This window comes from Bos indicus, chromosome 6 (assembly GCF_029378745.1).
Source record: "Bos indicus isolate NIAB-ARS_2022 breed Sahiwal x Tharparkar chromosome 6, NIAB-ARS_B.indTharparkar_mat_pri_1.0, whole genome shotgun sequence".
Lineage (NCBI taxonomy): Eukaryota > Metazoa > Chordata > Mammalia > Artiodactyla > Bovidae > Bos > Bos indicus.
The window spans coordinates 104641067-104665804 of NC_091765.1; the positions used below are offsets into that span (position 1 = coordinate 104641067).

The 24738-nt window shown below is 46.3% G+C and overlaps 1 protein-coding gene and 1 non-coding gene across 4 annotated transcripts in view; one reads left to right on the top strand and one right to left on the bottom strand.

Moving 5' to 3' along the window:
• The window catches only part of STK32B (serine/threonine kinase 32B), a 407299-nt gene that overhangs the window by 259577 nt on the left and 122984 nt on the right, over positions 1 to 24738 (bottom strand). For all 3 annotated transcript variants that reach the window (XM_070791788.1, XM_070791787.1, XM_070791789.1), the window contains one exon: positions 16881 to 17032. In XM_070791788.1, coding sequence (XP_070647889.1) covers positions 16881 to 17032 — 152 coding nt within the window. The remainder of the gene's footprint in view (positions 1 to 16880; positions 17033 to 24738) is intronic.
• On the top strand, positions 8163 to 8235 carry TRNAC-ACA (transfer RNA cysteine (anticodon ACA)). Its single transcript has one exon. It is a non-coding gene; the product is annotated as a tRNA-Cys (tRNA).

Sequence of the window (24738 nt, forward strand, 5' to 3'; positions counted from 1 at the left end):
CTTCCTGGGAATAGACTATGATGTTGGCATGGTCAATAGATGATGATGCTGGCATGGTCAACAGACATGACCCACGGAGGACTCTTGGGCTATGCGGCTGAATGTCCTGCAATGGAGGTGGGTGGGGTCTATTTCTACCCTCCCTCCTGCCCAAACCAATCAGTCCCCCAGAGACTGAAGCATAGCAGCTCTCTTTCACTTGTCCTTCAGGACACAACTCATGTATTCACTCAGAAAGAATTTATTGAACAAATGCCCAATAATCTTCTGCAAAAAAAAAAAAAGGCAGTCTTATTGGGAATCAAAGACACATGCATTAAAACAACTATAAGAGATCATCTTGTTTTGCTTCTGAAATTGCCTGGTGAGAAAGTGGTGAAAGAGGCATTTTTAGAGACTATTTGTTAAATGGTCACATTCTGAAATGCAGTGTCATAGTATGTTTCCAAAAAAACCCTTTATTCCAGTGTGTTGACTTCAAGGAATTTATATTTTAAGCAAATTATCATGGAAGCAGAGAAAGTTTTATAAGCATCATAATAGCTAACTTTGACATTTAACCATTGCTGGGCACCATGCACCTATTTTAACATAGATTCAATGAAGTTCCCAGTCAGTGAAGTATGAATAGTCTATCACAGGAGTGGTTTGGATGAGACGGCATAACACATTTTAAAGAGAAACTGACATGCAGAAAGGATTAGTGCATTTTAGATATTGCTATTTTGTCATTGTTATTTCCTCAAAAAGTGACAACACATATTCTACCACAAAACATAACAGTGAGATTTATTCTAGTTAAGATGAAACACTTCTGATATATTTAATAATATAATTAACCAGATTTCAAGTCAGGGAAACCAAACATCTAAGCATCTTGATGATTCTTCCAAAGGCATCTAATAAAATTCAAAGTCAACTCCAAAAATAAAGAAACTGTTAGAAAAAACAAGAAGGAAAGGATAACATTCTTAAGGTTATCAGTGCAACTAAACAAGGGAACTAGTGAAGAGGTATAGATCTTGGAAGTGAAGTGAAAGTCGCTCAGTCATGTCCAACTCTTTGTGACCCCATGATAGTCCATGGGATTCTCCAGGCAAGAATATTGGAGAGGGTTGCCATACCCTCCTCCAGGGGATCTTCCCAACCCAGGGATCAAACTCAGGTCTCCCACATTGCAGGAGGATTCTTTACCAGCTGAGCCACCAGAGAAGCCCCATAACTATTGGAAAAGTAGAATATATTCACTCATCATTCAAGTATTCCTCCATTTTACCAATATTTCTGGAGTGAACTCTTCATGATCAAGTTCTGGTGGCCCAGAAATGATGCATTTATTTTGGAGGAAGAAGGAAATAAACAGGATAAGAAGTAAATGAACAGGATAATTAATGATGATGACCTGGCTCTGAAAAAAAATAATTAAGAGTATTGACAGATAGAAGGGCTGTGGCCATAAGACCCTTTGCATCACACCTTCATCTCTCCCTGCAGCCATTGAAGGGATGTCACAGAATTCAGCCTGAAAACCACTGGTTCACCACCATCATGCCATGTAGTCAAGTGAGACCAAGAGGATGGCAAGGGATGAGAGACGGTCAGCCCCAAACAGTGGGTGACATACAGAGCTGGGCACCTCCAGTAAGCTCCACCCACAAACCCTCATCTGCACAGTCTACACAGGTGACGATGTGTTAAAGCCACAGTCTCTGTCGGCCACACTCCCCACCACACCCCAGTGTTCCTCAGACCCAACCCCTTTCTTCATTTAGTTCCTGTGTGCCCCTGTATGCACCTGAACCAGTAAGTACTACTTTGGCATAACTTCTCGTCCCAAGGACCTGAGGATAAGGGTCATTTCTCAAGCCCACCTGCTCACAGGAAGAAGCCAACTCAGGTCCTGACAGATTGCATACCTGCTGCTTCTGAAGAGGTTTGCATGGAGATAACAGGGTTCGTGTCTGCCATGGCACCCTCCATCGCTGCTAGTAACACAGAGCATCTGATTCAAGGCCATGGAGCCATGTGTTTATATGAACTTGGACTATTCCTCGTGAAATTTTCATCGGCTACATCTCCCACAGTGGTTCTTCCTTTGGTTTTTTCGCTTAATAACAATATATCTTATCCTCAATTTTAAAGAATTTGTCACTTTAAGTAATTTGGGGAGCAAAACTGTAGGATAGAAAAGGAATAGAAGAAGAGAGAAGGAGAAGGAAACGGGAAGAGTAAGAGAACTTTGCAGAGGGGTACCTGGTGGACCACGAGGGAATTCCCACAATGGGAGATCTTGATGTCTGGCTGGTTTAGAATTCCTGCTGTGCACAGTGTTTATACAGAGAAGTATCATTGAGGGTCTGGGCCTTGTATCACAAGTGCTACCTGTGAGATGGTTCCAGGTGTCTCTGGCGTGACATTGAACGCCATCAAATGCAGAGCAAAGGGCCACTTACTCCAATTCTGATTGCATTTCCATCTTAACTATATTGAGGCGAAACTCTGAGTTTGATGCCAGCCTCTCTTCCACACTCTCCTACGACTTGTCAGTCTCCATTTCAAGCCACAAAAGACCTGGTCTCAGGTTCACCACCTTGGCAGGCAACAGTATTTAGTTAGAATTTAATGACACAGTAAGTTTCAAGGTATAAATTCTTAGGGTTGCCTTCTATTTAAGACAACAGAATACAGCTTTTTACTCACAGGATGATACCAAGCTTTTAAGATCAAGTTAATCTAAATAAAAAAAGGGAGTTGATGCAGAAATGTTAAGCCCATTATACACAGGTGGTTTTTAAATACGAAGATGATGACCGTATCACCATGAGGGACCTCTATGGGGTCTCTCCCACCTCCTTCTCCAGGACATCACAGAATCAATTTATCATCTGAAAAGTGGACAAACACTTTCCAAGGTCATTTCAACATTTTTTTTTTACTGGTTGAAATGTGCTTGGGGAATGCCAGGCTGCTAGCATAAGAAGGAAGACATGGAGGAAGGGGAGGCAGCAACAAGAAGGCTGGCGTAAACATACATCTGATAGAAATACATCTTATAAATGCCTTATTTCCCCATTTCCATCGGAGCCAATGGCCTTAGACCCATCCCAAAGAATATATTGGCAAATCAAAGGTATGTGCCCTGCCAATCAAAAGGAAAATACACTTCTGTTGTGAATTATGGAGAAAATAATTAAAAATGAAAGCCAAAAAGGATTTCTGAGATCAAGAAGCACTTAAGTGCATCGTTCCATTGCTGGGGCACATATGTTTGCATATTAAACTCAGCAAGTTCTGGGGGTAATTTATCATCCACGCAAAATGTGTTTTCTGTGCTGGAAGCCAAGGATGCAGAGATGAAAAGGCACGGTCCCCACCCTCAAGAACACACTGGGAGAACAAGCGGGCTCCCCATTTCTTCCACACATCCCTCCCTTTTCTCTCCCATCCACCGAGAAAGGACTATGTTCCAAGCCGTGGACTGGGTGCAACCATCCAATTCAACACCACAAATGGATTATCAAGTGCCCACCTGTGCCCAATCCGGTTTTAGATCCTGGAAACACAGCACATGAGATAAACAGAACCCTGGCCTCAGGGAGCTCATATTTATTCTGAGAAAAAATAATCTATAAAGAAATGAGCAAACACCAGAGGCAGCAAGGAGCTGTGCTTTCTACATAAAACAGGGTGATGTGACAGAGAAAGTCTGGGAGCTGGATGAAGCTGATGGTCCAGGATGGCCTCTTGTGAATGAATGAGCCACGACCCTCTTTTGAGATGGTCAGATGGAACAATCACCGGACAGACTCTGAGAAGGATCACCGAGAGCACCAGCCATGTGCTGCGGGGACCCAGAGGAGGAAGCAAGGGATTCTGCTCTGGATGGAGACACTCAGAGGGGATGGCTCTGGGAGAGGAGGGTTTCTGACTCTGGCTGCCTTTGTAGGTTTCCAGCTCAATGTGTCAACAACCCAGCAAACACATTGGGCTTCCAAGTCAGCAAACTTCCAGAAATCTCTTCTTGCACAAGTGTTGAGAACAATGCTCCTTCTGCACCACCTTTTAAGATATTTCTCCTGAGCAACCTAAATGTCCACTGACAGAGGAGTGGATTAAAAAGATGTGGCACACACATACAATGGAATGTTACTCAGCCGCTAAGAAAGAATGAAATAAGGCTATTTGCAGCAACATGGATTGACCGAGAGAGTGTCATACAGAGTAAAGTAAGTCAGAGAAGGAGAAATGTCATATGACATCCCTTATTTGTGGCATCTAAAAAGAAATGATACAAATAAACTTACAAAACAGAGACTCACAGACTCAAAGAATCATTTCATGGTTTCCAGGGGGAAAATGGGAGGAAGGAACAGTTAGGGAGTTTGGGACAGACATGTACACACTGCTGCATTTAAAATAGATAACCAATAAGGACCTATTGTACAGCCCATGGAACTCTGCTCAATGTTATGTGCCAGCCTGGATGGGAGGGGAGTTTGGGGGAGACTGGATACATGTGTATGTATAGCTGCGTTTCCCTTCGATATTCATCTCAAACTACGACAACATTGCTAATCAGCTATACCCCAATACAAAATAAAACGTTTAAAGTTTGAAAAAAAAAAAAAGATATCTCCTAGTTTCACACGTGGCTGTTAAAATGTGGATGAAAATGAAAAACACAATGTCACCTGTGAAGAAGTCCCTCGGGAGCCGTGGGTGGGTCCATGCTGGGCACCCTGAAATTCAGAAATTCAGTCAGAAGAGGGTTCACAGAGAAGCAACATGCACACCTGTGATTCCTGTTGAGAATCCGCACCAGCTGGATGGTGGCCGAGGCTTCCGTGGAGTGTGGGGAGTCAGGGGAAACGGTGAGAGATGCTCAGGCTTTGGAATGAGACAGATAGGGGTTAAAATACTGACTCCCCGAATTCACGGTCTGATGACGCTGGGGAAACCGCTCCATCTTACCGATGTAAGTCTTTGCATCTACAGACCAAGATAATGATGCTCAGTGCATCTCTTTCACTCATCTAGCACAGGAAGACAGCTCATGATACATTGCGAGGAATGGGCTGAGAGGTGGGAAGCAGGGGAATGAAGTTGAGTCTTGCAGAGGCAAAGTTTTACAAGCAGAAAGAAGGGGCCAACACACTGTTGGGGTCACATGTAGACGGGGCATCAGGAGTGACAGAGGGGAATGATGGTCCACAGAGCTCTCACGGGCAGCCAGGAACATCTGAGGACCAAACTACTGTGTTGCAGGAGAGTGTGAAGATTCCATGGTCCCCTGAAAGTTTTGCACAGCACAAGTCTCCCTGGAGATCCAATATCAGGAAGCATGGTTCTCAAGGTCATTTGTGATGTGTTTTCCAAGGAAGGATCATCATTTTGGACTGAGAACCTTGCAAATTCCCACCCTGCCCCTCATGAGCAGGGTGCACTTAGACTGTCATTTACCACCGTCTCTTAAACAGTTCTCAGGGCAAAAGCCCAAGCGGCTATTTATCATAGAAGCACACACTCCTGAGAGTTGACAATAATGACGTTGTGTTTTCTGTGCCTCTCCTCTGTCTGGCCCTAATTCCTGACTTCCTCAGGCACTGCAAGGCTCCGGGTTGGGTGGGGGCCGAGTGTGGCTGGGGAGCCTGTTCAGGCATCCTTTCCTGTCCCCTGTGGTGCCCGTCACTGACCCGGGTACAGCAGTTAACATGAGTGTGTGACAGAACATTCTTTAACCATAAACGTGCTGCCTCTGGTTTTGCACACTGTGATGTAGTTTCATTACGCCCGTAATTCTTTGCATCTGATCACATAGCCTGGGTCATTCTGCTCTGCCTCTCACAGTTGGCTGTGCTTGGGCCCCATTCTCAGCCCGCAAAGCAGGCTGCGGGTGGTCCAATCCCCGACTCACAGAGCAGGAGAGAGGACTCAGGCTGCTGGCTGTCAACATCGTCAAGCAGCAGAAACTCTTCCTTAAATGAAGCCACATGTAGAATATGAAGAAACATGAATGCAGAATGAGGCAGGACAGAGACCAAGTCCCTAGACTTTCAGCCTCATCAGGCCCGAGTAACCTCTAAGGAACTTTCTGGGCCCCAGGTCTCCATGGAAACCAGGGAAGGACCAGGGGATAGAGTTTAAGCCTTTCAGGCCACAGGGGAGGAAACAGCACCCAGAGAAGGAAAGTGTCAAATCTGAAGTGAGTGGATACAATCCCAAAGATAGGTCTGTTTTCTCTTCAAAATTCTAATACAATTGCAAACAACTCTTCTTGCATCAGCTAGAAAAATGTAGATGGTGCAACATTCTGGAAAGTCTAAGTTCTGCAGGAATCCTGGCTCTCTCCTGTTAACTGTGAGGCCCTATACAATCAATCACTCAAGCTTCTCCAAGCCTCAGTTTCCCCATGTGTAATAATGCCTGCCTTGGGGACCTGCTGTGGGCAATGGGTGCCAGGAAATCCATGAGGTGCCACTTAACTTGGGGAGTCTCCCTGACGCCATAGACAATGCCATGCTTCTTCTTCCTCCACAATGTCAATTTCCTGGGCACATGCACCCTCTTCCCAGCACTCGCCAGTATCTTGAATTGTCCGTATTTTAATAATTATTGGATTTTTGCCTGTCTCCTGTCCAAACCAGGAACAGGGATGCTCCACGCAGTTGAAGCCATGCCTTTTGCTTTACACATATCATCAGCACTTACGACCATACCTGGCACATAACAGGCACTCAATAAATACGTACTGGAGGAATGAACTCATGAGTCCAAGGACAGCGGGCGCTCGTGCAGAGCCCCAGTCTGATGCACAGTCTGTTCGTTTATAGCCCTAACCCCCCTCGGCCTCAGCTGTCTTTGTAAAGTGGAGAGGCCCAGAGCCAGCTGACAGGGCCCCAGGAATGATGAATGGCATGACCCCAGTGGAGCACTCAGTGCAATGCCAGGTACCCAGCAGGTGCTTAATATAAGTTCGCTATTAGAGCAGCCACCACTGTTATCCACCAGAATGTAGAAGGTCACTTCCACTTCTCAGCTTCATACACTTTACTCTGGATCACAGGTAAGGGGTGAAACCCCATGTGTCCAAATTAGCAAAATCCTTTCTACTGGGTTTAGAAGACTAAAGGGTTCACTTTTGGTTTCCAGGTCAGTGTGGATTAGTGGGAGTGAAGAACCAAGGAAGTCGCCACCTACAGCTCCCTGCACATTATGTAGGGGAGACGGGACATTTACTCATTCCATCCCTCATTCAGCTGTTACTTAGTGAGCCATGTAACTTCACGTCTTTAATGCCAAGACGTAATCCTGAGCCCTGGGAGGGAGCAGTGGAAATGCAAGAGATTCTGCCCTTTTGGAATCCTTCCTTCCTTCCTTTGTGTCTGTGTGTGTGTGTTTAAATGAGGCATAGAAAATAAAGAAGATGAATAAGTAAAATGGATCATGTACTGTAAGGTTAGGAGCCGCCAGTGTAGAGAGGAACTCACAGTTTTAAATTGGGTGGTCAGAGAAAGAGCTCAAACAGGAGAAAGACCTGCTGGAAGTGAAGGGGTATGCCCTGCAGGTGTCCCCAGGAAGTTGTCCCAACAGAGGAAACATCAGTGCAAAAGACCAGAAGTAGGGACTGGCGGTGGGTGTGTGCCCAACTGCTGGAAGAAAATGGGGAGCTGCCATGTGACTTTCAAAAATGAGGAACAAGGACACCATGGTTTCCAATTTAATTAAGCTCACTACAGTGAATACACTCTTCCCAAATGTATTATATCCTAATGCAACTTTTGTATCTCTTGGGGATAGAGCTTAACATAAAATTGCTTGTCACTGAGACTCTCTCATCTTTACCGAAATCCTTACATGTTTAATCACTTAGTCATGTCCAACTCTTTGTGACTCCATGGCCTATACAGTCCATGGAATTCTCTAGGCCAGAATACTGGAGTGGGTAGCCTTTTCCTTCTCCAGGGCATCTTTCCACCCCAGGGGTCGAACCCAGGTCTCCCACATTGCAGGTGGATTCTTTACCAGGTAAGCCACAAGGGAAGCGCAAGAATACTGGAGTGGGTAGCCTATCCCTTCTCCAGTAGATCTTCCTGACCCAGGAATTGAACCAGAGTCTCCTGCATTGCAGGCAGATTTCTAAATCTTCAACATGATAAAGGACATCCCTGGTGGCTCAGATGGTAAAGCGTCTGCCTACAATGCAGGAGACCCAGGTTCAATCCCTGGGTCAGGAAGATCTGGAGAAGGAAATGGCAACCCACTCTGGTATTTTTGCCTGAAAAATCCCATGGATGGAGGAGCCTGGTAGGCAACAGTCCATGGGGTCACAAAGAGTCAGACACTACTGAGCGACTTCACTTTTCATGTTTAACTGCATTCCCTGCCTCCCACCAGAAACTTCATACACACAAACTGTTTACGGGATTTATGTTATTACCCACAGTTTTTCTCAGAAGGAAGTGTAAGAATGTATATATCTTGCTAACAAATATATCATTTCCATAGACCTTTCAGGTACACATTTGATTTGGACTTCAGAAAGCATGGAAAGGAGGGCGGTACTATACCCATTGTACAGATGAAGAAACTGAGGCTTTACCCAATATCTAACCACTGTATTTCTTCTTTTTAATTCCTCTCAAGGCATCGCTCTCATTGCTCATTCACCTTCAGACTATGAGGCTTATCCCTGAGCCTGGCTCCTAGAAGTTGAGTTTAGGAAGAGCAAATGCTTTGGTGTTAGACCTGGGCCTATCAGGGTTATTCTGGGCTGGCTTATACTGGCTCATGACAATTGCTGAATTTTCAGAAAATTTGCAAGCTGGCTGGCATGCAATTAATTTGGTATAAACCATTTCCTAGACTGTTATTGCTGCTGTAATAGAGTACTATAGACTGGGGGACTTATAAACAATGGGAATTCCTTTCTCAAAACTGTGGAGGCTGGAAGTCCAAGATCAAGATCAAGGTGTGGGCAGATTTGAGGTCTGGCGAGGGTCAGCCTTCTGGCTCATAGATAGTTGTCTTCTTGCTGTGTCTTCACGAGGCAGAAGGGGAAGGAGTGAGTAAGGAAGCTCCATGGGGGCATTTATAAGGGCATTAATCCCATTCATGAAGGCCCCACCCTCGTGAATTAATCAACTCCCAAAGGCCCTCACCTCCTGACACCATCCCATTGCAGATTAGGCTTCAAACATATAAATCCAGGGAAGACACATACACCAAGTCTACAGCAGACCATGATGGGAATATTTACACCATGGGAATTGGCTGACACTACAAATCAGGGTTTGCATTGTGTCCCCTTGGTCTGTTGGTTGTTAACCATTTCCTGGTATATTGTTGCCTCTAATCCCAATGCCACCTCCTGTCAGCTACTTAATCTTGCACGAGTTATTTAACCCACCCATCCTCAGCTTCTCCAACTGTAAACTGAAGACAAGAACATCCACCTTGAAAGATGGTTTGAACCAGTGAAGTTGCTCAGTCATGTCCAACTCTTTGTGATCCCATGGACTGTAGCCTACCAGGCTCCTCCATCCATGGAATTTTCCAGGCAAGAGTACTGGAGTGGGTTGCCATTTCCTTTTCCAGGGGATCTTCCCGACCCAGGGATCGAACCCAGGTCTCCCACACTGCAGGCAGACGCTTTACCATCTGAGCTACTAGGGAAGCGTTGTAAGATGGTTTAGATCAGGCTAAAATAGGAAAAGAGCCACGTACCATGGATGACCCAAATAGGGTAGTGTTACTAAGATTTTAAGACATGGATCTTAAGACCACTTGATAAAGTGTGGGAAGACTTTAATGAGCACCAAGGACCAAGGAGAGCCCTAATTACAGAAAAACCATGGGAAGTATAAGAAAGAGTCAGAGAAACGGGCACCAGAAGGGACTGTGTGGGGGGTTGGAAGGTGGAGAAGCAGAGGGCTCCAAAGACCACTGGCCAGTCCAAGGGAGTCCTGGCTTTCCCGCTGACCTTCTGCAAACTCCACGCCCTTCCTGATTGATTGATGGACCACCCCCCCCCTTCACTCACAAGAACTGTCTGACATAGCGCCCAATTCTACCCTGCCTCCAGCCTGGTTTTTCATGGAACAATCTGTAGCTCCTCATCCCTCCCTTTCCACAGTTCAATGCTGACCCTTTGGATATCAGAATGGAGCTGGGACATTTTATAATCCCCACTCACTCCCTTAGGGATAACAAACCTATTCCACTTAAAAGTAAAATTTGGGAAATCTGACATCTTGAAAGCACAAACCAAGTGACCAGTGATACTGACAAATCCTTGAATAGTAAAAGGTGAGACAAGGACCCTGGACATGTCAGCATCACCTCTTGCTTCCTTCTAGTAAGGGAGTTGCCATGGTGATGGAGACTAAAGAAGATGCTGCTAATTGGAATTGAGAAAACCCCATGAGCATTTCCCGTCTCTGACCCCCAGGACATGGTGGCCATTTGCTATCTCTATATTTTTTAAGTTACCCAGGCCCCCAAAGGACAGTGACTACTTAAGGAAAAGAGCAGAGAAACACAAATTGGTTAAAGGGTCTGTCCTCTCTCATCTGTAAGCTCTGTAAAGATCGGGAGTGACTATCTTGCTCACTGTTCCATCACCAAAGCCAGCACAGATGCTGCAGATCCTTAACAAACACTGAAAGAATTAATTTATTGAACACTGTGGATGCTGAGACTACAGAGGCGAATGAGACATGGCCCCAATCCCCAAGAGTCTCACACTAATGGAGGAAACAGATGTACAAGCAGATAAATGTGATTGAACTGCCTTGTTCTGCAATAGAGTCCAGAAGGAAGCACTACCTGCCATCACGTGGGCAGCAACCCTGAGGCAGCTTGGAGGAGAAGGTAGTTGCTGGCCCATGAACTCCAAGAGGGCAGGAGCAGAAGGATCCTCTTCTTCTCTGGACCCTAAGAAATTAAGACAGGGGCACTTCCCTAGTGGTCCAGTGGATAAGAGTCCACCTACCAATGCAGGAGACACGGGTTTGATCCCTGGTCCGGGAAGATTCCACATATAGCGGAACAACTAAGCCCGTGTGCCACAACTACTGGGCCCGCACTCTAGAGCTCCCAAGCTGCAAGTACTGAGCTCCCGCCCCGCAACTGCTAAAGCCCACACACCTAGAGCCTGTGCTCTGTTACAAGAGAAGCCACCGTAATGAGAAACCCACACACTGCAACTGGAAAACAGTCCCCGCTCATCACACCTAGAGAAAGCCCACGCACAGCAATGCTCAGTCATGTCCGACTTTTTGCCACCCCATGGACTGTAGCCCGCCAGGCTCCTCTGTTCATGTCCATGGGGATTCTCCAGGCAAGAATACTAGAGTGGGTTGCCATGTCCTCCTCCAGGGGATCTTCCCAACCAACGGATTGAACTCAGGTCTCCCACGTTGCAGGTGGATTCTTTACCGTCTGAGCCACCAGGGAAGCCCAATGAAGACCCAGTGCAACTACAAGCAAAATTGAAAAAAAAAAAAAACTCTTTTAAGAAATTAAGCCAGTGCCTGATACACAGGAAGAGTCAAATAAATGTCTATTTAATGAATGAATACTTGTAGGGGGAAGAGCAGACGTTCTCACAGAGAAGAAAGAGGAATCGGTATTCCAGGCAGAAGGAACAGCAAGTGCAAAAGGCCTGGAGGGATCAAAACGACAAGATGAATGATGGGTCCCACTAATCACTTAGTGTGACTGGAACAAAAATGCACGAAGACAGGAGCAGGCATGGGTGTCCAGAGGAGGGACTAACATAATATCAGAGGCCAGGTTGTGAAGAAACATTTATTCTGTGGGCTTTGGGGAGCCATTGCAGAATTCTAATCAGAGGTGGGGTGGGCTTAGATTTGCACTTTGATGGGACTTTCCCTGTGCTGTAGGCTAAATGTTTATGTCCCCTTCTCCCAGTTCATATGTTGAAACTCTAGTCCCCTGTGTGAGGGAGACAGAGTGGCTGGGGGATAATCAGGTCATGAGGATGGAGCCCTTGTGATGGTATTAGTGCCCTTATAAGTAGAGGCAAGAGAGCGCTCTCCCTCTCTCTCCCTCTCTCCCAGACCAAGGGGAGGGTACAGCAGGAGGACAGCCATCTCTACACCAGGAAAAGGGTCTTCATCAGAACTTGACCATGCTGGCCCCCCGTCTCAGACTTCCCAGCCTGCAGAACTATGGGAAATAAATGTCTGTTATTTAATCCACCAGTCTATGGTAATCTGTTATGGCAGCCTGAGCTGAACAAGACAACTTGTGTGTGTGGCAAACTGGTGATGACTAAGTGCTGAAATGACAGTTGGGAGGTTGTAGCAATATTCAAGATCAAAGATGATTATTTTTATGAAAATGAAGCTGCTCAGTAACTGGTGATTCTTTATACAGGGCTTTGGTGTGTGCATGCTCAGTCTCTTTAGTTGCATCTGACTCTGCGAACCCATGGTCTGAAGTTCGCCAGGTTCCTCTGTCCATGGGATTTTCCAGGCAAGATACTGGAGTGGGTCGCATGCTATCCTCCAGGAGATATTCCCGACCCAAGGATCAACCCATGTTTCTGTGTCTCCTGCACTGCAGGCAGATTCTTTACCACTGAGCCCATCAGGGAAACTCTGTACAGGTCTTTGTCCTTCATCAGAGGTTCCCTAAGGGACTTCCTGTCTCTGTCCTCTCTACAACCTTCTTTCCTGCCCCCTGCTTCAGACAGATCAGCTCTATCTTTCAACACCTTATGTAGTTTTACTTGAATCAAAGGTCTCAATGCCGAAGAAAAACTAGCCACTAATTTAAGTGGTTCTTTCTTGGCTTCCAGTAGCCTGTTAGAGAGCTGTGTCATCATTCAGCCATTCTCTACTCAGGGAAGGCTCTAGAAACAATACTTGCTATGAGAACTGTTTACATTAATTGCAGGTATCTGTTCTCATCTTGTTCTGCCAGGTATCCACCCCTCCATCCCCACAGTTACTTCAACAGCAAATAGGGCAGGGGAGGCACCTGCCCAGCTGTAAATAGAACATTTAACAGTCTAGTAAATGTAGTCAATCTGGTAAGCAGAATTGGATTTTGAAAATACAGTCTGAAAATACACACAAACTACCTCCCCACTACCACTGATCGAGACAAAAGTCTTTAGTACTGAAAACTCAATCCATCTTCTAATAGTCAGCAAGCACGTCCTCATGTTCACAGCTGGATGAGGACAGGATTGGTCCAGCCAGCCCATAGCTGACCTGAAGGACAAGTGCTAGTCCTACCAGCAGCAGTGGAGGTCCCTGACCCAGCAGCCGCCTCAAGCGCAGGACCGTGTGGATGCTTGTATGCATTAATATTGCCCTGTTTGGTCTTTACAGCAACCCTGTGATGTGATCACCTTTTCACTTCCATTTTCCAAAGAAGTAAACTGAGACACAGAAGGGAGACTCAAATCACTCTCAAGGCATCTGTACTAGTCTGCTCAGGCTGCCATAACAAAACCACCACCACCTGGGAGACAGAAGCAGCGGAAGTGTATTCTCGCACAATTCTGGAGGTTGGAAGCCCAAGATCGGGGTCCAAGATCAGGACGCAGGCATGGTTGTGTTCCGGTGAGGGCTCTCTTCTTGGTTTGCAGGCAGCCCCCTTCCTGCTCTGTCCTTACATGGTGGAGACTCGAACTCTCTCCATCTTCTTACAAGGCTACCATCTTTTTGGATTAGTGGTGGTAGTTGCTTAGTCATGTCCAACTCTTTGTGACTCCATGGACTGTAACCTGCCAGGCTCCTCTGTCCATGGAATTCTCCAGGCAAGAATATTAGAATGGGTTGCCATTCCCTTCTCCAGGGTCTCTTCCTGACCCAGGGATCGAATTCAGGTTTCCTGCATTGCAGACAGATTCTTTACCATCCGCGCCACCAGGGAAGCAGACAGGTAAAGATCACATTGGATTAGGGTTCCACCCTAATGACCTCGTTTAACCTTAATAGCCACCAAAAGGTCCTATCTCCAGATACAATCACATTGGGAGTTAGGGTATCAATATATGAATTTTTGTGGGGCAGGGAGAGGGTGGGGAGGAAACACAATTCAGTCCATAGCAACCTCTTCACCTACAAGAGGCAGAGCTGTTATTAGAACCTGGGAGATCAGACCTCAGAGCCCGAGTGTTGGAACTCTCTGCCTCATCTCTCCCCTCCCCTCCTCTCCCACGCCCTGCCTCTCCAGGGCTCCTGTTACTGCACAACTCCTCTGTTTGGGGTGGGATATTTCATCACCTTTTTCCTTTGCTCCAGTTGTCTAAAGCCCCAGAGAGCAGAACAGCTTTGCTTCAGAACAGGTGAAAATATTGCACTGGACAACTCAACCTGAATCGTCACAGGCTTGGGAACACCCATCATTCATTCTCTAGAGGCCAAACTGTCGCGAAAACTAATCAGTGCCTGGTCTTTGCCTCTGCCAGTTATAGAGCATGTCAGCAAAAGACAGGAATGAGAAGGGGCGCAGTCAGGCGCTCCAAGGCCATGGTAATTCACCCTCCGTGTAATGAGATGAAAAGCTGACGTGTAATTAATTCAAAGCCATGGCGTCCTTATGAGCCTGACAAGTGATTCCACACCACACTCCCTGCTAGCAGGGTGACAGAGCAGCCAAACAGAAGCCTCGCAGGAGGTGTTCCATGCAGGGAGGAAGGGGAAACGGTGGGCAAAGAAGGGAAGGGCCAGGGCCTTCTCACAGCAGCAGTGGTAGAAGGGTTGCAAGTGTGGGCCATGAAGTCAGACTGGATTCAAGTCCCATCTCCTCCATCTACTAGTGGTGTGACTCAATTACCCCATCTGTAAAATGGGGACAGGTCACTCAATGCCAGCCCTGTATGCCAGCTGTTGTCCTATATGACTGTATTTTCAAGATACGGTACTATAAGATTAGAAATGTTTTCTTTACTTTTGTGGGTTTTTTAAAAATAAATAATTTGTGTGAAAAGTACTTTAAACCTATTACAGTACAGTATTATACAGCTGATTGTGTTAGTTTGGTACCCAGGCTAACTTTGTTGGTCTTACGAACAAACTGGACTTACGAATGCATTCTAGGAAAGATACTCATTCATATGCAGGGACTTACTATAAAAAAAGAATTACACACCAGAATGCAACCTAGTGGTGGTGGGATTCTAGATAACCATTTCCTTCTTGTTGTTCTTGTTTAGTTTCTGAATCCTGTCTGACTCTTTGCAACCCCATGGACTGTAGCCCACCAGACTCTTCTATCCATGGGATTTTTCCAGGCAAGAATACTGGAGTGGGTTGCCATTTCCTCCTCCAGGGGATCTTCGCAACCCAGGAATCAAGTCCACGTCTCTTGCAGTGGCAGGTGGATTCTTTACCACTGAGTCACTGGGGAAGCCCTATTGCCTTCTTACATACATCATTTTCTGCATTTTGCAATGAACCTATACTGCTTTTCTGATCAGAAATGGTGCAGCCACTGTGCAAAATAGTCTGGAGGTTCCTCAAAAAATTAAAAATATAACTACCATATGATCCAGCTACCCCATTCCTGGGTATTTATCCAAAGAACAGAAAAATACTCATTCAAAAGATATTTGTACAACTATGTTATAATAGCCAAGATATGGTAATAACTTCACAGCCCATCAACAGACGAATGAATGGAGAAGATGTGGTGTGTGTGTGTGTATATATATAACTGATTACTACTCTGCCGTAATAATACAGATGAAATTTTGCTATTTGCCACAACATGGATGGACTTTGAGGGTATTATGGTAAGAGAAATAGATCAGATGGAGAAAGACAAGCCCTGTATGATTTTACTCACATGTGGCATATAAAAAACAAACAAAAAATACATGAACAAACCAGATCAATCAAAAACAAACACATACATGCTGAGAACACAGTGGTTATCAGAGGGAAAGGGGCGGGGCCAGGGGAGTGTGAAATGATGAAAGGGGATCAACTGAATGGTGACGAATGGAAGCTTAATTTTTGGTGATGAGCACACTGGAGTGCATACAGAAATATAATGTTGTACACAAGAAACAAATATAGTATTAATAAACCAAATGTCCCCTCAATAAAAAGTAAATTAGAAAATTTCTCTTGCATAGCAATTAAAACATGAAGCGGTTTTATTTCCCCCAAATAACTGAAGTACTTGTGTGGCTGGAGACATGACAGACACACACTTGTTACCAATCTCTAATGTATGACATTTCCCCATAGAAATGCCCATCTGAGGCATTTGGTAGGAGGAAGCTGGGTAGACTGGGAGGTATTAGAAGCCTCAGAAAGAGGAAACTTCACATGCAAAGGCTCAGAGGCAGGGAAACCACCAGCAAAGTGGCAAATCTAGGACACAAAGCAGAGACAAGAGCCAGCAGTGCAATGGAGAGAGTTTCAGAACACGGATGGAACTGGGCCCTGTGGGCCAGATTCAGAAGTTGGAATTCAGCATATCCACACCGGGCAGCCATCCAGAGTGGAGTAAAACATCAGCTCCCAGAAGTCCTTCTTGCCATCAACATCACGCAGGTGATTTTCGATAAATTCCCTTAGAAGACTCCCACTTGGCATCCTCTTAAAACATTGTACCTGTGTTCTCAAACATACAACAACCTTCTCTTCTAAATCAATTTCAATTCCGATTCACCAGGTAAGAGAATAGAATGAAAATTAAGTATGTGCTTAATGATTTCATCAGAAAATGACAATAGTCATTGGAAAGCATACACAGCGATATATTCAAAAGAACATCCGAACCCAGAAAATTCCATTTCCTCTCTGAACAATGCAGGATTCCTGCTGCAGAGCCGTGTCTGCATTTGGCCGCACCATGAGGCATTCACAACAGCCCTGGAGGGACTCACTCACCAAAGATTGACCAGGAAAGGATGCTCCAGGCCCTGCATGATCTGGAGTTCCCGGAAGACGTTCCGCACCTCATCCCTCTCGATGCACTTCTGCTTGTTCATGTACTTCATCGCATACATTTTCTTGGTGTCTCGCTTCTGCACGATGCACACCTGAGTGACAGCCAAAGGGGAGAACGTTCAGACCAACATTTCAAAAGAACAAAAAGGGAAAGCCCCTCACTGCCTCCCCACTCCTGGGTTCAAGGCTCAGTTCTGAAATCCTGGTGGGCAAGCAGCCCTGGCTATGCCACAGTCCCTCCACATTGGCATCATGGAAGAGCTGCTGATCAGTATTTACACTAAGTACTGCCCATATAGGGATTCCTTGGTGACTCAGCCACAAAGAATCCGCCTGCCAGTGCAAGAGACGTGGGCTTGATCCTTGATCTGGAAAGATCCCTGGGAGTGAAACTTAAAGTCGTTCAGTCCTGTCTGACTCTTTGCGACCCCATGGACTATAGAGCCCAGGGAACTGTCCAGGCCAGAATACTGGAGTGAGTACACTTTCCCTTCTCCAGGGGGATCTTCCCAACTCAGGGATCGAACCCAGGTCTCCTGTATTGTAGGTGGATTCTTTACCAGCTGAGCCACCAGGGAAGTCCAAGAATACCGGAGTGGTAGCCTATCCCTTCTCCAGTGGATCTTCCCAACCCAGGAATCAAACTGGGGTCTCCTGCATTGCAGGCAAATTCTTTACCAAGTGAGCTATCAGGGAAGCCCTCCCGTGGAGAAGGAAATGGCAACCCACTCCAGTATCCTTGCCTGGAAAATCCCATGGACAGAGGAGCCTGGTGGGCTACAGTCTGTGGGGTCACAAAGAGTCAGACACAATTTAGTGGCTAAACAGCACAACCGCCTTCAACTGCAAGGAAACTGCAGCTGAGTGTGCTAATTAGAGTTCAACAAGCTTCTCAGTGTCAAATCCACAACACTTTGACTTTGGAGCAACTCCCTAACTCACAAGGGGCTGCAGTGGGAGGGGGGACCTGCTGTCAGAGAAGGCTGTCTGGAGGCGCTAATGCCAGAGGGGAGTCATGAAAGGCTGGCAAGATGGCAAAGTCAAAAGAAGCGATGTTCAAGGAAAAGGAAAGATATAAAGGAGGACATGGAGCCTTAGGACACCCAGCAAGGAGTACAGTGTCACTGAAAAAATTAGCAGGAAGAACAGATACCGTGTTCCCAATATCCTGACAGGGTTTTGCCTTCCTTTCCCCAGGTTGACACATCAAAGGACCACAGACTGGGGGGCTCAACACAGGAGACATTTACTGTCTCACAGCTCTGGAAGCCAGAAGCTCCAAATTAAAGTGCTGGCAGGGCCGTACCCTCTGCAGGCTCTCAGAGAGAATCTTTCTTGGCCTCTTCTAATTTCTGAAGGTTGTTACCAATCCTGGATGCTTCGTGCTAGCAGCTAAATAAGTCAGTAAGTGTTAGTCGCTCAGTTGTGCCCAACTCTTTGTGACCCTATGGACTGCAACCCACCAGGCTCCTCTGTCCATGAGGTTTTCCAGGCCAGGATACTGGAGTGGCTTGCCATTTCCTTCTCCGGGGGATCTTCCCAACCCAGGAATCGAACCCCAGTCTCCTGCACTGCAGGCAGATTCTTTACCGACTGAGCTACAAGGGAAGCCCTTACTAGCAGCTCCATCATGTAAATTTGGGGGTGGGGTGACACTGTTCAACTCAGTACAGTAACTACTCTTAACACCCTCACTTGACAGATAAAGGAAGAGACGCACAGAAAGGTCTTAGACCTTCTTCACACCTTGGGACCCAAACTCAGGCTCTCTGCCCCTCCAGCCGGTGCTTTTCACCAATGATGCTCCTCCTGGGAAACAGGGCTGTGATGGACAACACCAGGGATGTGGTCGCCGGCCTGGGAGTGCAGGGTTTTCTCCAGGCAGCCCAAGTTGCTCTTCTGTTGGAACTCGGGACCCTTTTGGCCCCAACAGGCTGTGAATCTGAGGCGGATACAAGACGGTGGGGGCTTTCCTGGTGGCTCAGTAGTAAAGAATCCATCTGCCAGTGTAGGAGATCTGGGTTCGATCCTTGGTCCAGGAAGATCCCATATGCCATGGAGCAACTAAGTCTCTATCCACAACTACTGAGTCTGTGCTCTAGAGCCCAGGAACCAAAACAACAGAAGCCCCTACACTCCAGAGCTGGTGCTTGGCAACCAGAGAAGCCACCGCACTGAGAAGCATGTGCACCACAACTAGAGTAGCCCCAATTCACTGCAACTAGAGAAAAGCCTGCGCAGCAACAAGGACCTAGCAGAGCTCATTAAAACAAACAAAAAAAGAAGATGATGGACAAAAGCCTGAATTCCGATTCCCACTCTGGTTCTTGCTGTCTTTCTGAGCTTCTGTCTCAGCATCTGTCTGAACTGAGTTATCAAAGCCCACCCTGCCCCACTGGGATGAAACTAAATAAGACTGAGGATGTGAGAGAGCCTGGCTGCATCTGGGGGATGATAAATGTCACCCGAATCTTAATGTCTTAAAGAGCACATTTCATGAAACCTCCAAATGAGTGTTTTTCTAGGCAGTACATCAGTGGCACAAAGTTCTTGTTGTTCAGTAGCTCAGTCGTGTCTGCCTCTTTGTGACCTCGTGGACTGCAGCACACCAGGCTTCCCTGTCCTTCACTATCTCTTTGAGTTTGCTCAAACTTATGTCAATAGAGTCAGTGATGCCATCCAACCATCTCATCCTCCGTCGTCCCCTTCTCCTCCTGCCTTCAATCTTTCCCAGCATCTGGGTCTTTTCTAGTGAGTCAGCCCTTCGCATCAGGTGGCCAAAGTACTGCAGTTTAAGCTTCAGCATCAGTCCTTCCAATGAATATTAAGTGTTGATTTCCTTTAGGATGGACTGGTTTAATCTCCTTGCAGTCCAAGGGACTCTCAAAAGTCTTCTCCAACACCACAGTTCAGAAGCATCAGTTCTTTGGTGCTTATCCTTCTTTATGGTCCAACTCTCACATCCATACGTGACTACTGGAAAAACCATAGCTCTGACTATACGCACCTTTGTTGGCAAAATGATGCCTCTGCTTTTTAATACACTACCTAGGTTTGTCTAGGTTTTCCTTCCAAGGAGCAGTGTCTTTTAATTTCACGACTGCAATCACCATCCACAGTGATTTTGGAGCCCATGAAAATGAAGTCTCTCACTGTTTCCATTGTTTCCCCATCTATTTGTCATGAAGTGATGGGACTGGATGCCATGATCTTACTTTTTTGAATGTTGAGTTTTAAGCCAGCGTTTTCACTGTCTTCTTCCATCTTCATCAAGAGGCTCTTTAGTGGCATGAGGTTGAAGGCTCAAAAACTTTACCAACAAACTTTACCAACAAACTTTAAGTTTGTATAAAACCACAGGAGGCAAAGGTGTGCTATACATAAGCCCTGTGGGGCCCTGATCCGCAGGAATCTGAGACCCTTCTACAGCCCTGAGATCCACATCTGCAGGCAGACATGTGGTGGGTGGATCATTCTACTAATTAGGGTTTCCCATCTTCATCACTCTTCATTTGTCTTCTCAGAAAAGGTGTGGAACAGACACGACTTCTGCCAGGGCTGGGAGCCCTGAAGTCCAGTCAGCTGCATCAGCTCGAAAAGCTGAGGCTGTGACTCCATGGGGTCTGGGCAACACCCATGTGAGAGGAAGAGCTCCTGTCCCCCCTACCCTGTCCCCAGCTCTCGTTGGTATAACTGATGGTGGGCGAGGGTGCTGAGAGATGGCTCTCACCTCCCCGGGAAGGGGGGAAGTTGACACTCACTGCAGCTCAGAGACAGCTCAGGAGCTAGGGGAGACTCTTCAAAATGGGATTCGAATTTGAGCTTTCAAAGCAGAGCTCGTGAGTTGCATAGGGCTTGGACGTCTGACTCTGGGTACCAGATAAGGAACGGAGGTTGATACAGGATGTTGCCTGGAGGGGTTGAGCATCTCAGCCTCCTGGGCTCAGAACAGGTGTTCCAGAGGGAATGTCAGCCCTCCTTACCAACGGTCAGCTCTGCTCAGGTGCTGGGAAATTTCCAAACAGAGGAGGTGGGTCCCAGGTGGCCTCAGCACTCCTCGGCAGGGCAGCACAGAACCCCTTCCACCAGAAACCACAATTAATGAGGCAGACTACATGCAGTTTGGCCAGAGCTACTCCAGCTGCTGACTGGCAGTTAACAACCCTCATTAGTCTAATTCAGTTAGGAATTGATTTATCATTTATTAATTACAATTTATTGGGGCAAATAAATAAATGCTAGTGAGCATGGATTTCAGATGACTTGTCGTAAGAAAGACATGTGGCCAGCATACTGTGCATCAGAAATCTGGGACCTGATCCCACTTTGGCAGAGAAGGGGGACCGCTGGGTGTTGAGAATCTCCATCACACTGGCATCCAGTAGTCCCCAGTGGACTGCTCATTCACAGCACTGATGACCTCAGTCTGCAGCACCCTCAGAGGTCTGGGAGGGCCCTAGGATGGTGTATTTTGTAAAAAGCTTCCCAGGGGAATCTGACATGCAGGCCAGCTGAGAATCACTTTGCTGGACTCTTCAGGAAAGTCCTTGTCTGGCTGTATCCTCAGTGACCTTTATGGTCACGACTGTGAACCCCACTCTTCAGCTCAGGCAAGCCTGGCTCTGGGGAAACAGATGACCCCAGAATCAGAGAAACCAGAGCTGTGCTGGGAACCCAGGACTGTGCAGGTGCAAAGGCTGGTGCTGCCCTTCCGTGGACCAGCCTGGATGCTTCTTCGTACATGATTCAGTTGACCTTTGCTGTGCTGCCCACCCCATCCTCAGCTTGAGTGCACTTAGCAAATCCTGCTGATTGATGTACAGGTGTAGTGTAACATTTAAAGACACTGGTGATGCTTGCAGGAGCAAGAATCTGAGCGGGGGAAAAAACCAAATTGGGGAAAAGTAAAAAAAATCAGGATTAAATAAGGTCAATATGCCAGCAAATTTGGAAAACTCAGCAGTGGCCACAGGACTGGAAAAGGTCAGTTTTCATTCCCTAAGAAAGGCAATGCCAAAGAATGCTCAAACTATGACACGATTGTACTCATCTCACACACTAGGAAAGTAATGGTCAAAATTCTCCAAGCCAGGCTTCAGCAGTACATGAACCATGAACTTCCAGATGTTCAAGCTGGTTTTAAAAAAGGCAGAGGAACCAGAGACCAAATTGCCAACATCTTCTGGATCATCAAAAAAGCAAAAGAGTTCCAGAAAAACATCTATTTCTGCTGTATTGACTATGCCAAAGCCTTGACTGTGTGGATCACAATAAACTATGGAAAATACTGAAAGAGATGGGAATACCAGACCACCTGACCTGACTCTTGAGAAACCTGTATGTAGGTCAGGAAGCAACAGTTAGAACTGGACATGGAACAACTGATTGGTTCAAAATAGGAAATGGGAGTATGTCAAGGTTGTATATTGTCACCCTGCTTATTTAACTTATATGCAAAGTACATCATGAGAAATGCTGGGCTGGAAGAAGCACAAGCTGGAATCAAGATTGCCGGGAGAAATATCAATAACCTCAGATATGCAGATGACACCACCCTTATGGCAGAAAGTGAAGAGGAACTGCCGGGGTCCAGCCCCGGTGGATCCAGGGAATTCGAAGCAGGGACGGCATCGGCGAGGATCAGGAAACAACTGCTTAATTAAACGTTAATTAAGGATATAAAGAGTGATAGAATAAGGATAGCTCAGTAGGAAAATTCAGTAAGAAAAGAGGCTGAAATAAGGATAGCTCAGTGAGGAAATTCAGTGGAGAAAAGAGGCTGAATAATTCAGCCAGAAGGTGAGAGAAAGAACGACATGGGGAGACCAAGTTTCGGTGAACAAGGCCCGCACTTTATTTTCCAAAGTAGTTTTTATACCTTAAGTTATGCATAGAGGATAATGGGGGAAGGGGTAGAGTCATGCAGTAAGCCAGGCTTTCTTCCTGCAAACTTATCATATGCAAAAGTTTAGGTGATTTGCATTATCTTCTGGCCCGGAGGCCTGTTAACATTTTAAGACCCTTTTTTCAGAAAACTTATTTTTCTCTAAAGGTGATAAGTCAAGCGCCACCCTCCGAAAGCATTAGATAGCAAAGGTGTGGTGGGCTATAACAAGAAAAAGAATTAACTCAAGGGTCCAAGGTTACAAACATTAAAGCTACTACTTACACCAATTATATCAATCAATACACTGCCAGGGACACAGCAGGTAAGGGATATGGAGACTTAGCAGCAAACATTGGCCCGACAAGTGAAAAACCCTTCGCCAATACAATTTCTAATCAATCTTTTAACTGCTCAAAGGAATCTGTACTCAGAAAGTTTAGAACATCTCATGCCTCTCACAGTTGGGAGGCTCTGAGCAATCACATGTGGCCGGAAAAACCTATTCAGGCAGGCTAGAGGATTTCCAAAGGAGTTTGTAGGTTAAACACTGTCACACCCAGGAATTAACTGGAGCTGTAAGCTAACTCTTTTTTCAGAGAGAGGTAGTGGGGGACAGCCCCCCGTAAAGTCTGAGGTGTAGGTGAAAGCACAAAGCAAAAAGTAGGCAGACTCTGGTTTTGGGGGTAGATGCTCGAGAATTTCCAGGGAGACTCCTGAGGCTTGATCCCGCCTTTGCGTATGCCGAGCCTCCTTCCTCATGACCTTTGCCACAGGCGGAGCTTGCTCCCCGCAAGGAACTGAAAAGCCTCTTGATGAAAGTGAAAGAGAAGAGTTAAAAAGTTGGCTTAAAGCTCAACATTCAGAAAACTAAGATCATGGCATCTGGTCCCATCACTTCATGGGAAATAGACAGGGAAACAATGAAAACAGTGGCAGACTTTATTTTTGGGGGGCTCCAAAATCACTGCAGATGGTGATTGCAGCCATGAAATTAAAGACGCTTACTCCTTGGAAGGAAAGTTATGACCAACCTAGATAGCATATTGAAAAGCAACAAAGGTCTGTCTAGTCAAGGCTATCGGAGAAGGCAATGGCACCCCACTCCAGTACTCTTGCCTCGAAAATCCCATGGATGGAGGAGCCTGGTGGGCTGCAGTCCATGGGGTCGCTAAGAGTCGGATACGACTGAGAGACTTCACTTTAACTTTTCACTTTCATGCACTGGAGAAGGAAATGGCAACCCACTCCATTGTTCTTGCCTGGAGAATCCCAGGGACGGGGGAGCTTGGTGGGCTGCCATCTATGGGGTCGCACACAGAGTCGGACACGACTGAAGTGACTTAGCAGTAGCAGTAGCAGTCAAGGCTATGGTTTTTCCAGCGGTCATGTATGGATGTGAGAGTTGGACTGTGAAGAAAGCTGAGCGCCTAAGAATTGGTGCTTTTGAACTGTGGTATTGGAGAAGACTCTTGAGAATCCCTTGGACTGCAAGGAGATCCAACCAGTCCATCCTAAAGGACATCAGTCCTGGGTGTTCATTGGAAGGACTGATGCTGAAGCTGAAACTCCAATACTTTGGCCACCTCATGTGAAGATCTGATTCATTGGAAAAAACCCTGATGCTGGGAGGGATTGGGGGCAGGAGGAGAAGGGGGCAATAGAGGATGACATGGCTGGATGGCATTACCGACTCGATGGATGTGAGTTTGGGTGAACTCTGAGTGTTGGTGATGGACAGGGAGGCCTGGCATGCTGCGATTCATGGGGTCGCAAAGAGTTGGACACGACTGAGCGACTGAACTGAACTGAAAGGGGAGTGGTCATGCTGGGTACCATTGTTCAAATATCTTTATCTGACGTGAAGATTGCCTTTGGCAGACAATGATTGTTAACTACCTAAATGCATCCTCT